Source organism: Triturus cristatus, chromosome 2_1 (genome assembly GCF_964204655.1).
Source record: "Triturus cristatus chromosome 2_1, aTriCri1.1, whole genome shotgun sequence".
NCBI classification, from domain to species: Eukaryota; Metazoa; Chordata; class Amphibia; order Caudata; family Salamandridae; genus Triturus; species Triturus cristatus.
In genome coordinates, this window is record NC_140581.1 from 1,164,857,735 (window position 1) to 1,164,870,118 (window position 12,384).

The window sequence follows — 12,384 nt, forward strand, 5'->3', positions numbered from 1 at the left end:
GAATTTTTTATTTTTTTATTTTGCACTGTTCGTTGATCTGCACTGAAGAAAAGTCTTATGCATGCCCATCACGTAACCTTTCTAGCCAATGATGTGAAACACTTAGTGGTTACTGTCAGTACTATTTAGGACGACACCGAACATTCCTAGATGAGACCCCCAGCTGGTCTGAGGGACCAAAAGTGGGACGCACACACGAGAAAAACTACAAAAAGTATTAACAAGCATTTGCAATGCAATAGGTCTCGCATTGATGCGAGTTTGAGCTATTGACATTGCAAATAACAATGCCAATAGCTTAAACTCTCGTAACTGCGAGACCTATTGCATTGCAAATGCTTGTTTTAGGTTGTTTGTACCAACAGTAACACCGTATGGTCATGAATGATCGCCCTACCTTTTCTATGTAAACATGCTTTATATATGTTACTCTTGAACAATGGTGCCAGCCTTATGCTCAGATGGGGAACAATCCTGAAAACATTGTCACTACATCAGTATATTTACATGTGGAACTCGTGCAACTTGTACGCACATTCCAAATCCTGTTTCATGAAGTCAGGATCTGTTGAGTGTTTTTATGTAGAGACAAAACTTGTGGAACTGTGACACACATGCAGATTTCTCTGCAGTCGGACGTGGCACAAGAGGGTGACGGAGACGGTGTTTCTAACACAATGCACAGGAAAAAGCAAAACGTATACAATTATCATTTTCTTCAATGTCCTTTCTGCAGTTCCAAAACAATACGGATATGGAATCTGCATATTAGACGTAATAAGCGTTGGAAATAGACAGTGTAGGGAATGTCCAAGAAGTGAAGTCTGTAAATTAGAACAAAATTACTTTGAAAATCCAATTAACCCTATGCTTGAGCATGTTCTGCAGTGTGTACTATCAGCACTTCTAGTGCAAGAGAAATGAGCACTTTTAGTGCAAGAGAAATGTGGCGCAGGAAAGCAATGAAAAACTGTTTTTCAGTGTGTGCACATGGGAGAAGTTTGTAAAATATGTAAAAAGTGGCCTTCTCCAAAGGCAGGGTGTTTCTGAGTTATTTAAGCATCAGGCTCACTGTGACTTCCTTCATAAAGTATAGATAGCATAAAAAAACAAGCATTGGCATAGCCAATAGGTCTCGCCTTTGTGACCTTATAAGTGTTTAGCCATGCAATAGTTGCATAACTAAACACTTATAAGGTCCCAAAAGCAAGACCTATTGACTATGCCAATGCTTGTTTTAACTACTGCACTCTATTGAAGCCTCACGGAGAACATCAAAGCGGCCGCGAAAGTGATCGCGATCAGACATCAAAGCGGCCGCGCGGCAGTGAAAGTAATCGCGGTAAAGCGCGACACGCGTGCCCGTGCACGTGCACTTTAGCTCTAGGCTGACCTGGTAGCACTTTTTGGAGCCCTCACAAAATGTCTTGCCAGACCAGCGCATGCGCTGGGTCAGGTGAGACCTAAATATATGCCTGTTTTACTGAATGTGAGCATCTCCATCATACACCCTATCCACCAATTCTTATGTCGTGCTTCATGGGACTAATTAAATATACTGGCAGCCCATCTCATTAGAAATGTGTGTCTAAATTACGTATTATAACTTTGGAGTATATTTTTGAGGGTAAAGTTACTTTCAGTAGCTCAGTTATAATACAAACTATAAAAGATATTTTAACTCTCATTAAATAAATGGGAACCTGTAATCCCTGTAAAAAAACTGTCCCTAATTTCGTTTTTACAGCTGAATTATGATTTCTTTATACGCTGAAATAAGAAAATGAGATTGCTGATCAGCTGTAATAACTTATTACAGTTCAGTTGTGATGTTATAATGAAAGTGAAAGGCAGGTCCGGAAGCATACTTCCTTCTGCAGAAAATGAGAAACAACTTAGTGTTTCTGAGCATTTCTCTAACATGAACAGTGATCAGCAGAAAACAGCTATTTGTGGCAATATTCTTTTGCACTATAAGCCATTAAAAGAAAAACAGAATCTCGGTTTATGTTACAACACCTATTGACGTACATCGTATTATTACATGCAATTAACAGATTCTGATGTTAATTTGCGATTCATTTTTCACTGCTCTTTTGTGTGTTTAGTTTTATACTACAGATTCTCCTTTTATTCTTCATGTCAGCAACCATACTATCTTTTTCATATTAAAGAACAGCAAATCAAAGATTTAAGCAGCTTGCGGAAAGGGAAATGGCATGAGCATTTATTACAACAAATAAAGTACCCCCCTTTCCGCTGTACATTATAAGGAGATTTTAAGTCACCTCTAAATTGGGACACTTTATATAGGAACTCAGTCTTTGGCCTCCTTCCAGTGTATGCTCACACAACTCTTCAGTGACTTGCAAATCCTTATAATGTAGAGCAGGGGAACTTTATCCCATATATTAAGCTATTACTTAAAGTTGAGTAGTGCCTCTACCATTAACCTGTAGAGGGGGAGAACTGGGAGACGAAATATGTTCTGTACATGAACAAGTAAAAATGTTGAGTTTAAAATTATACACTCCAAAGTTCTTGAAAATGGCAAATTTAAATAATTAAACATTCACGTAGTTAACATAATGTTCACATATGTAATTATATACAGTGCACAACACATTTTCCACCTGATTCTAAAGCAAGGCTTTTTACTTCGAAATCTTCATTTGCCAGGTAAGAAGGAGTACACCAGCAGGTCAATGAAAAAAAGTGAAATTGAAAGATCTGCATAGTGCAACACTGTTCACACATAATACTCTGTGGACATTAAAAGGCAAATGGGGTGGAGAATGTAATCATACAACATTAGAGGCTGCAGCATGAAGGAAATTCCTCACATGCTCATGGTGACACGAAATGGCATACATAGACGCAAAGCTGGCCACAAAGTTCAGGGGGAAATCTGGAGCCTATGAACATCATATTCAAGTATAAAAGGAAAAACAGCAAATAAAGAATAATTAACAAAACAGCCCTGAGCACCAAATGTATATTCAAAACTTGATTGCCCAGGCGATGTTGTCGTTGTTGAATTCTTCTTTATTTCAGAACTTCATACGTATCCAGCAAAAACGCAACACAAACTTGTAGCCAACATGTGTTTCGTCTCACGGTAATTCAACCGATGACTTCATCAGGGCTACAAGACAAGCAACATTCATCCTGATTATTGGTCTTTATAAGCTTCTTATACCTTCTAATCCATCACCAAGCTGAGTATTAGTGTCCTTGAAATGGCACATGCTCATGCCATCGCCAAAACCATCTGCAAAAGATAGTGTGACTCAAATGGTAGGTAGCGCTCAAAGTAAAGGGAAACAAAGATCTGGCACTCAAAGTCTTCCAGATGACAAATTTTATATTAATGTTGTATACAGGTGAGTAAAGAAATTCACAGTTCAATTCTATAAAGGAGGATGAATTAGTATGGAGAGAAAAGGTAAATTATCAATCGCCAACCTATGTGCTGCATGTGTAGATATGTCGTGTTACCAAGCACTGTTATATTTAAATTAAGAACAGAGCAACACCTGTGACAAAGATAATGTCACATTCACACTTACCCTAGCAAAATTAAACCAGGTAAGTCTTCCAACATACAGTAATGTGTATCCTAAGTTTCCAAGTACTGAAACATTGTAAAGTATCATCAGTACTAGTAAACAAACACCTTTTGGTCAATGATTTGAGTAAGAGAAAAAACTGAACTGAGGTCCTCACCAGGTAATATCTAGTAGCTACCATATATTATTCTCGAAACTCAACCTTTAAGTCCAAGACCATATATATGATTCAAATCCAAATATACAAATCGTTTCTGTAATACAAATTCATTAAATTACATAAGTCTTAACCCTCGCATCTATTCATCTGTAAATTAAATTTAAATTTAAAACGGAAAAGGTGACACCAGTAATTCTTAAGACTGAGAAACCTCGGTCTAGGCTCTCAGCAGACGTACATTTTTTCAACATCAAATAAGGATATATAGTAATCTTATATTTAGTCAAATCCTTATTAGAGTATAAAACCATGAATCATATTGCTTACACATCTCTAGTCATACAGAGCCGATAATGTTCAGGTGTATGTACAACAAGTCAGCTCAAATATATATCGTAAACACTGGAGGGCACAGAAATTGTTATAGTAAGCTTCAGGAGTAATAGCAACTGATCTTCTTACCTCAGTACATTCGAGTAGAGCGGCAAAGTGTATTCTGTCCGTACGGTTTCGGTGTGCTACATCTGCTACATCTTGATATGGTTATTCATACTCTCACAAAGTGTCCTGATAGAGAACTGACTACCCATCACAAGCATCATTGACAGGGCCATCTTAACCTGCCGTTTAAATGCCATATTGCTAATCTCACATACGGGTAATTGCCCTATGTCTATTCATAAGGTATGGCAAATCTTCTAATTCTTATGTTTAATACAACGACAATGTGCTTTCATAATATTGGTAAAGTCATCAATGTCATGTATTAATGAGTAATTAATACATGTCTGTCCCAATATTACGGGACCTACATTGTTTATTAAGAGTAAACGATCTCTGTTTTGTATTTAAAATCGATGTGAAAACAATGTACATGATATTTAATCAAAGCTGTGATAAGCAATCCAAATGGCTCACAATATCCAGAATCTGTCAGTGCTGAAAAGAGAAATTACCAAATAGTCTCTATACACCAAACTCTAAGACTCCTCTTTTCATAGAGTAAAGCCTTGTCTATGTTTCTAATGCTGTAAAATGAAGTGGAGAGGAAAGTGCTTGTACAGCTAAGAGACAGTGAACTAAAGTGCATGTTAGTCTCTATCAGCATCACATCAATTATTTCAAATGTGAATCAAGTTCCGAAAAATATTGCAGTTAGTGGTCAAAATTCAGTCCCATTTCCACTGCATGCAACCTCATAATCCAACATGCTTCACATTGTCTCGACCTCAGTTCACGGTTACCTCCCCTCACATCATTCTGTATTGATTCAATCCCATGAAACCTAAAGCACAGGTGTGTATGCTGAGCCTCACATCTTTTGCACGTGCTGCAATGGGATATCTGTCGTCACATTGTTTTAATGCCCTCAATTGTTCAGAAATGTTAAGCGACCTGATAGTGTTTCCCACATATATTTTGTTAGATTTGCACATTAGTACATAGGTAGCCGCATTACTGCCTGCTTGCTGGTGACTCCTGGACGCTGTTGGGTTTTGCTGGGGAACTTCATATCCCGATCTCCACTGCGCGCGAACGCGCACAAAAAGGCAATGCTGACCCGTGGTGCCTTGTAGCTGCATTCCTGCCTGCCTGCTTGCTGGTGACTCCTGGACGCGGTTGGGGCCTCGTTGGGAGACTTCATATACCAACCTCCACTGGGCGTGAATGCGCACAAAAAGGCGACGCTGACCCGCGTCACAGGACTTGCACAGGGACGTGCCCGGGAAAAGCCCGGGCCATGGGCAGCCCTTTCCACGCCCGTTGTAGCCTGGAGGAGGCTGGGCTGGACCCCCCCTAACGAGGTGGTTTTTTAACGCAGAGACTCAGCTGCTGAATATGGTGAAGAGAAAGGCCACACCACGAGACCAAGAAACTGACGTCGTCAACACGCTGGACTCTTTCCTCTCAAGAGCAGCAAACGTGCTGTCCAAAGAAATAGAGCGAGCAGAGGGAAGGTTATCTGGAGGCGAGGTGAGTTTATTACCCTCTCATGACCCCCATTTTAATGAGGAGCTGTTACCCGAAGTTGCTGCTGGTCTATCCATTTCAAAAGAGATTGTGACAATGGTCCCAGAACACCCACTCAATGGCACAGGCAGCCAAGAGTCTCCTGATTCCCCTGAGGAGCCACCATTAAAAAAGAAAGGGGGGGGTAAGCCCCAAAGACTGACAAAAGGGAACATTAGAGCTAGGGGAGGCAAGGAGTCTCCTTAAATTAGTAAGAGACCCAGGGACGAACATTCAAGAATTGGAATGCACTGTTGCCCGACTCTTGCAGCCTATAATGAAGAGTCTCAAACATATCTAGGCTAATATAGCACAACTTGTAAGGGGGAGAGTTTCTGATAGTAGTACTAGGCCTGTCAAACCTGTGCAGAAGGCTAGCTGTATTTGTCAAAGCAAGTGCAATGACTCTTTTCCCCCATCAACAACACGCACCTATCAGGTACGATGGAGTGCTCACGGGTTCAGGGAAACAGGGAGGCAACCGCGGGGGGCTAAGTAAGGATAACATCACTAGTGGGGTAGACCTGTTGGCTAATCCCACGGCAGTAATTAATTCAAATACTCGGCCACTCTCAGGGCATGATCACTTGGCTAGCGGTTCTCAAAACACTGTGACACCTAATCAGGGAATCGCTCACTATGATTCAGTTCCTCACTCACACGGTTTTACAGTCTCACAGCACTACAGATATGTCTATGTCGAGACAGGGTATCCAAGGGGATGGACAGGGAGTTCATCAACACCAGCACAAGTCTAATTTGAACCTCCCACCGGCCGCATGCCCTTTTGTGGTGATATTAGTAAACACTCCACCCTTACAATCCCACCAAACTGAATCAACATTACAACTAATGAACAAAGCTTTACACTGGGTATCCAAGTTTATCCCCCCCATGAGTGCCAGTCAAAGAACTCCCGTTTGTCTATGTGATGGTGTCTCCTCTCAACCAAACCTCCATTTTATATTTATCTGTAAGTTTTAGACCTGTGCACGAAAAAAGTATATAAGCCCATTGTTCTTGAAATAAATGCACAATGTCGCCCAGCTCTGTTCTTTCTCCAAATGCTCCTTAATCCATATGTAAATCTTTCTCTTGCATCTTATTTATGCCTGGTTTTAGCAAAAAGGAGATTGATTAGTATGATGTGAGGCGACCTTAATCTATAGATTCCCCCTCAAACTCATGATTTTCATATGGTTTTATCCCAAGTTACCTGGTCCAGCAGATAGTAGATAGATTGTTTTTGCTACTTGTAAACCCTGCTCGTTTTGATACTGTTGTGCACATTTACATTTACAATAGACTCGCTAAGTTTTAATATTGTGCTTTTTTCCTTTTACCTAAAGTTTTTTTAAATGGTTCCTGTCTGTGTTCTTACCTTGTATTTTATTCAATTATGATGGCAATATAAGATTACGTTAAATCTGTATTTTTTTAATTACTGTACTTTTATGATCTTATCCTCTAAGATCGAATAAAGTTGAAATAGTTGAATTGACATATGCAACAAATTTGGTGGTACAATCAATGTGTGTACGTATCATAGACTTTAGTGTATTATTGTGAGGAAATTAACCACACCATCAATAGCCAGTCTGCACATATTACATTGCCCGCACTTATACAAACCGATGGCCCTTTTATGCAGCCATGTCTCACATATCTGTTGCTTGGGGTAACTAGGACTGATAATATTTCGTATTGTGTTGCCTCTTCAATATGTAACCCCAAGGGAATCAGTTACAAAAGGTCATATCGTCTGATCAGCTGTAAGTAAGTGTCAATGTCTTCTTAGTGTGCTATACACTTTGTGTGAGTGAGGGTGATAATTAGTAATCATCCTCACTGGTACTTTTTTGTTACTACTGACTGGTTTTGGCAATGGCACGAGTATGTGCCACTTCAAAGACACTAACACTCACCTTGGTGACGGATTAGGAGGTATAGAAAGCTTATAAAAACAAATATTGCTTGTCTTGTAGCCCTGATGAAGTCATCGTTGAATTACCATGAGACGAAACACGTGTTGGATACGTATGAAGTTCTGAAATAAATAAAAAACAACAACGACAACATTGCGTGGACTAACAAGTTTTGGATATGAATTTGGTGCTCAGAACTGTTTTGTTAATTTTGCTTTGGGAGCTTTACGTCCTCAGATTTGGAAGGGGTTAGTGCTCCCTTCCAGTTCTTGGAGCACAACTACGAATACATAATTTGGGACACTATAGCACACGGTTTTGCGCAGTTTTTACCCTGCCACTTTCTCTGGGTTTAGAAAATAAAGAATGATAACCTTCCTGCAGAATGAACTCATGGAACAGACAGGTCTCAGCATCACTGGTCTGTGATCAGTAATATTTATCAAACTCCAGTGTTGATGCAGGTGGTGCTAGGATCAATGCAATAAGGTATGAACTAAAGTGTTCAATTTCAGGACAGTTTTGCAGGTAGGGTTGGGATGAGCTCTTTAGTGTCAAGTGGGTACTTCAAGCCATTAAGGCCAGTAGGTGAGGGGTAGAATTGCCTGGTTGCAGAGCTTCTGAACTATGGGTCTGCGAGTCGACTGCATTGCAGCCACATCGCCTAATGCTTCCCTCTGGTCATAACTTTGGAGTTTTCGTCCGCATACATACTGGCTGATTTTATTTCAGCAGTAATATTGGATTTATTCCTTTTCCTCAGGCCTGTTTACACCTGGATATGTAATTATTATTATAACCAGACAGGTACCTCCTTGAGCTGTTAGCCACCTTGCATCTCATCCTGACCAGCTGGTGCCAAGTATCCCACGATTCTGTTTTTTGCCTCTTACAGATCATTTTTTGTAGGTGACTTTCAGTTTGACTGTCCTTCACTATGTCCAGATGAAGGCCCCAGCTAAACAAACCATTGGGGTCAAAACCTTGATAATTCTTATTTACAATATGGACCGCATCATTCTTTAAGACTGTCTATAACCAAGAGTACTGTATGGCTCACACGGAATAATCAAATGTATTATTGTATGATCAATGCAGCCTGTTGGTTATGTTAAAATGTTCATCTCTTTTGTATTTAAAGTTATCTGATTGCACTTATTTCAATTAGCACTGTGATGGCACAAAAAAAACACTGCATCTCAATAATATTTTCTCACTTGACTAATAACATATTAGTATTGTGAATCATGTATACAGTTGAATGGTCTTCATTTTATTTTATTTCTTCTGTGTTGTGGGTTTACCAGCTACAAATTATAGTAGTAACTGTTTGCCTAATGCAATAATTTGCTGTTGCTTTTTGATATACCTTTCTCCCCCCCCACCTCAAGTGAACAACAGTATTATGATACATAATAATACCAGATGGTAATAGGATCAATGCAACAAGGTATGCACTAAAGTGTTAAATTATAAGACAGGGATGAACTGAGTCATTTAGTTTCAGGCAAGTTCTTGAACCGCTGATACCAGTGGGCGAGTGTCGGGATTCAAACTGCATATGGATCCAGTTTTGAAACTGATACCCTCAGGAGGGACAGCTGGTATTAAGGGGCAGGATGGATGTCACTCTGGGGGAGCAATAAATGTAGCTTGCTCCTCAGTGGCAAAGGTGTGTAAATCAGTGTGTTTTTTTTTTGATGGGGTGGGGCAGGACGGCCCTTGGCTCTGCACATGCGTTGGCTGGGTGAGGCTTTCCTCGACCTGAAGGCAGTGTGTGTGTGCTGCTGCAGAGAACAGACTTTTAATTTGAGTGTTATTCACATGGTCCAGGGAGGAGACGGATGACCTCCATTAGACTCAATGGCTTGGGGCAGGGCAAGCCATCTGAGACAATGTAGGAGTGGGTGTCAGTGGCCTCTGCCTTTTCCGCCAACACCCAGCTACGTCTGTAAAGTTGATTATTATAGGTGGTCTGGGGAGTGTGGGAGGAGTCCAGCAGCCTCCTTCCAGGTTCTTCTACAGTGTGGGTTAATAGTTTGTGTCACTGCAGTCCAGTCACCAGGCCCGGGGAGTATAAGTACGTAGGTGAGGGAGTTTTACGTAAAGTTTTATTTCGGCCTGCTGCGATTCACCCTGTCTCCCTCGTGTGAAGCCCTCTTGCTCTCAGTCCTACAGTAGCCACACACATGGCATCTAGCATGTGTTATTGTAAAACCTAGCACGCTGGCTAGGCCTCGGGCTCCTTCACCTACTGGCTTTACCAATGTTTCTTGAGTTTTGAAATGAGGAGTTTAAGTGATTTATCCATAATCACAAAATGTGGAACTGATGGCCAAAGCTAGGGAGATGATATGGCGCAGTTTTGGGCGAGGATGTGGCGTAAGGGCCAGAGCAGGTGACTATGGAGCTGGTAAACCAGGTTCGATTTTGGGCAAATCACTTGATCTTGGCATGCCTAATGAATGAGTCCTTGTGTAAAGTAACTGGTGGTAATGTAAAGGGCACCACTACCTTTCGGTGGTGTTGATGCTATATAAACTGCACAAATAAAAGTAACTGGTGCTAATGTAAAGTGCTCCAATACCGTCGGTGGAGTTGGTACTATATAAAACTGCACCAAAACAGTAACTGGTGCTAATGTAAAGCACTTCAATACCTTCGGGTGGTGATGGCGCTATATCAAACTGCACCAAAACAAAAATGTGAAAAGCAGACTTGTGGGAAGAGGGGATCTGTGCAACTGAGTTCAGCGTGGCAAGCAGCTGCGGGAGGGAGGTGGACAGTTAACCAACAGCAAATGCGAGCTGCCACATGGAAATTACGTGATTTGGCTGTGCAACTGTGGTCGAGGCTAGGGAGACGATGTGGCATCCTCTTGGAAGGAGATGTGGGGTAAGGGCCACAGCTGCCAACTATAGAGATGGGAAACCGGTTTCGACTTTCTGTGACAGCTTAATATCCTTGATTTTGGGCAAATCACTTAATCTTCCTGTGCCTACAAAAATGAATGTGTCCTTGTGTAAAGGAACTGGTGCTAATGCAAAGAGCTTCAATAACTTCGGGTGATGTTGGCACTATATAAAACTGCATCAAACAAAATGTGAAGCAGAGTCGGGTAGGAGGGGATCTGTGAAGCAGAGTTCAGCAGGGCGAGCAGCAACGGGCGGGAGTTGGACATGCAACCAACATCAAATGCGGGCAGGATTGGGCAACCTTTTGACTTGTTTCTAATGCTTTCTACACACTTGTGCTTTAAAATACTGTATTTGGATCCCTTTTTTCAACAATTTGAAGTAAATATGTGGTGTAAAATCCACCATTTGAATACATTTTTTCACCCCCCCCCCTTTCCCTCCTTTTGCACTTCGGGCTCGTTCGCTCATTATATTTGAGAATAAACAGTTCTGCCGCACCACTTGAAAAATCCACCAACCGCCACTGTATACCATTGGGTGCCACCACGCTCTCCAACTAGTCCTGCATACTGGACAGTGTCCTACATCTGTCACTACTTCAAAGCCCATTTTTCTAAGACAACAGAGACGTGCTTAAGTTGTTTTTCTTCTCGATTAATAAACTGCCACATGAATTAATACCTAATGAGCTTCCTACTCTTTCATTTAATGTGAGCCTTCTGAAAATTTAAAATCACACACTCAAAGAACACTTTTGTGATGACTGCTATTTTATTTTATATTTAAGGGTGTATTATGGTTTAGACTTACCTGATGACCCTGAAAGTCTGATGAATGTGACCTTGACCATTGAGGTTTATTTAGCTTCGGCCTTGTAACAGGGAGCTGCTGTTTGAGTTATTATACAAAGTGCTCAGTGGACTAAAAGGCATTTGACTGAACTCAACATCTGCTCTGCGAATATGTTACATTATTAGTGCATCAGACACCTTTCACAAAACTCACATGAAAACAGAGGAGAGCCTTGTGCTTTCAACCTGATCAGTTAAGCATACCTTCACACCGTAGTGCAGTGCTCCCTTCCAGGTGTTTCCTGCAGACGCTGCAGAACTTCTTCTTGTAATGTCCTGGCTGTCGAAAACAATGTGCAACCGGCACCTGCCAAAGGAAATAGACAAAGATTTTTGGTTTATATTTGCTGCCCTATACTTGTTGGTTTTAATTGTAGGATTTGACAAGCAATGGGTATTGAGAAATGGGATGACCTCCTCAACTTGACCAGACATCTTCATATCCTAGTATCTAGAGACACCAAAAGAGAGTGATAGAGCTGAAAATTTTAGAAGATATTAACCATACATGGATGTTAAAATCTACCTTGGCAATAAAGTAGAGAATGCTTAACAAAAACAAACCGTATGAATATGTTAATTTCTTAGATGTGTGCAGCTTATTATTCGGCAGGAAGCTCCCATTTCTATCATTCTTTCACTGCAAGGCCTCAATATATTTCTTTATTCCTTCCTTTCACTTTAATAAAAAAAAAATCCCTTTTTTGTAAATGCTGATTTAATGTTATAATTGAGCTGCAGAACTTGACATCTTTGTGAAATGTGCCATTTTCTGCAAAATGTATTTCTTTCTTTCCTCACACCATATGACATCACTGGCTTTAGATATTTTCCTCTGCCACATGCTAATGAAGAACAAGTATATTGAAGAAAGAAAATGCATGCTAAAGATGTGAATTTAATGATCTAACCAGGATATAGATATTGTTTCATTTCATAGAGCAGTCCATT

General features: G+C 40.6%; 1 protein-coding gene across 2 annotated transcripts in view; it reads right to left on the reverse strand.

Moving 5' to 3' along the window:
• The window catches only part of DGKQ (diacylglycerol kinase theta), a 1,093,519-nt gene that overhangs the window by 529,390 nt on the left and 551,745 nt on the right, over nucleotides 1–12,384 (reverse strand). For both annotated transcript variants that reach the window (XM_085636612.1, XM_085636613.1), the window contains exon 3: nucleotides 11,638–11,740. In XM_085636612.1, coding sequence (XP_085492738.1) covers nucleotides 11,638–11,740 — 103 coding nt within the window. The remainder of the gene's footprint in view (nucleotides 1–11,637; nucleotides 11,741–12,384) is intronic.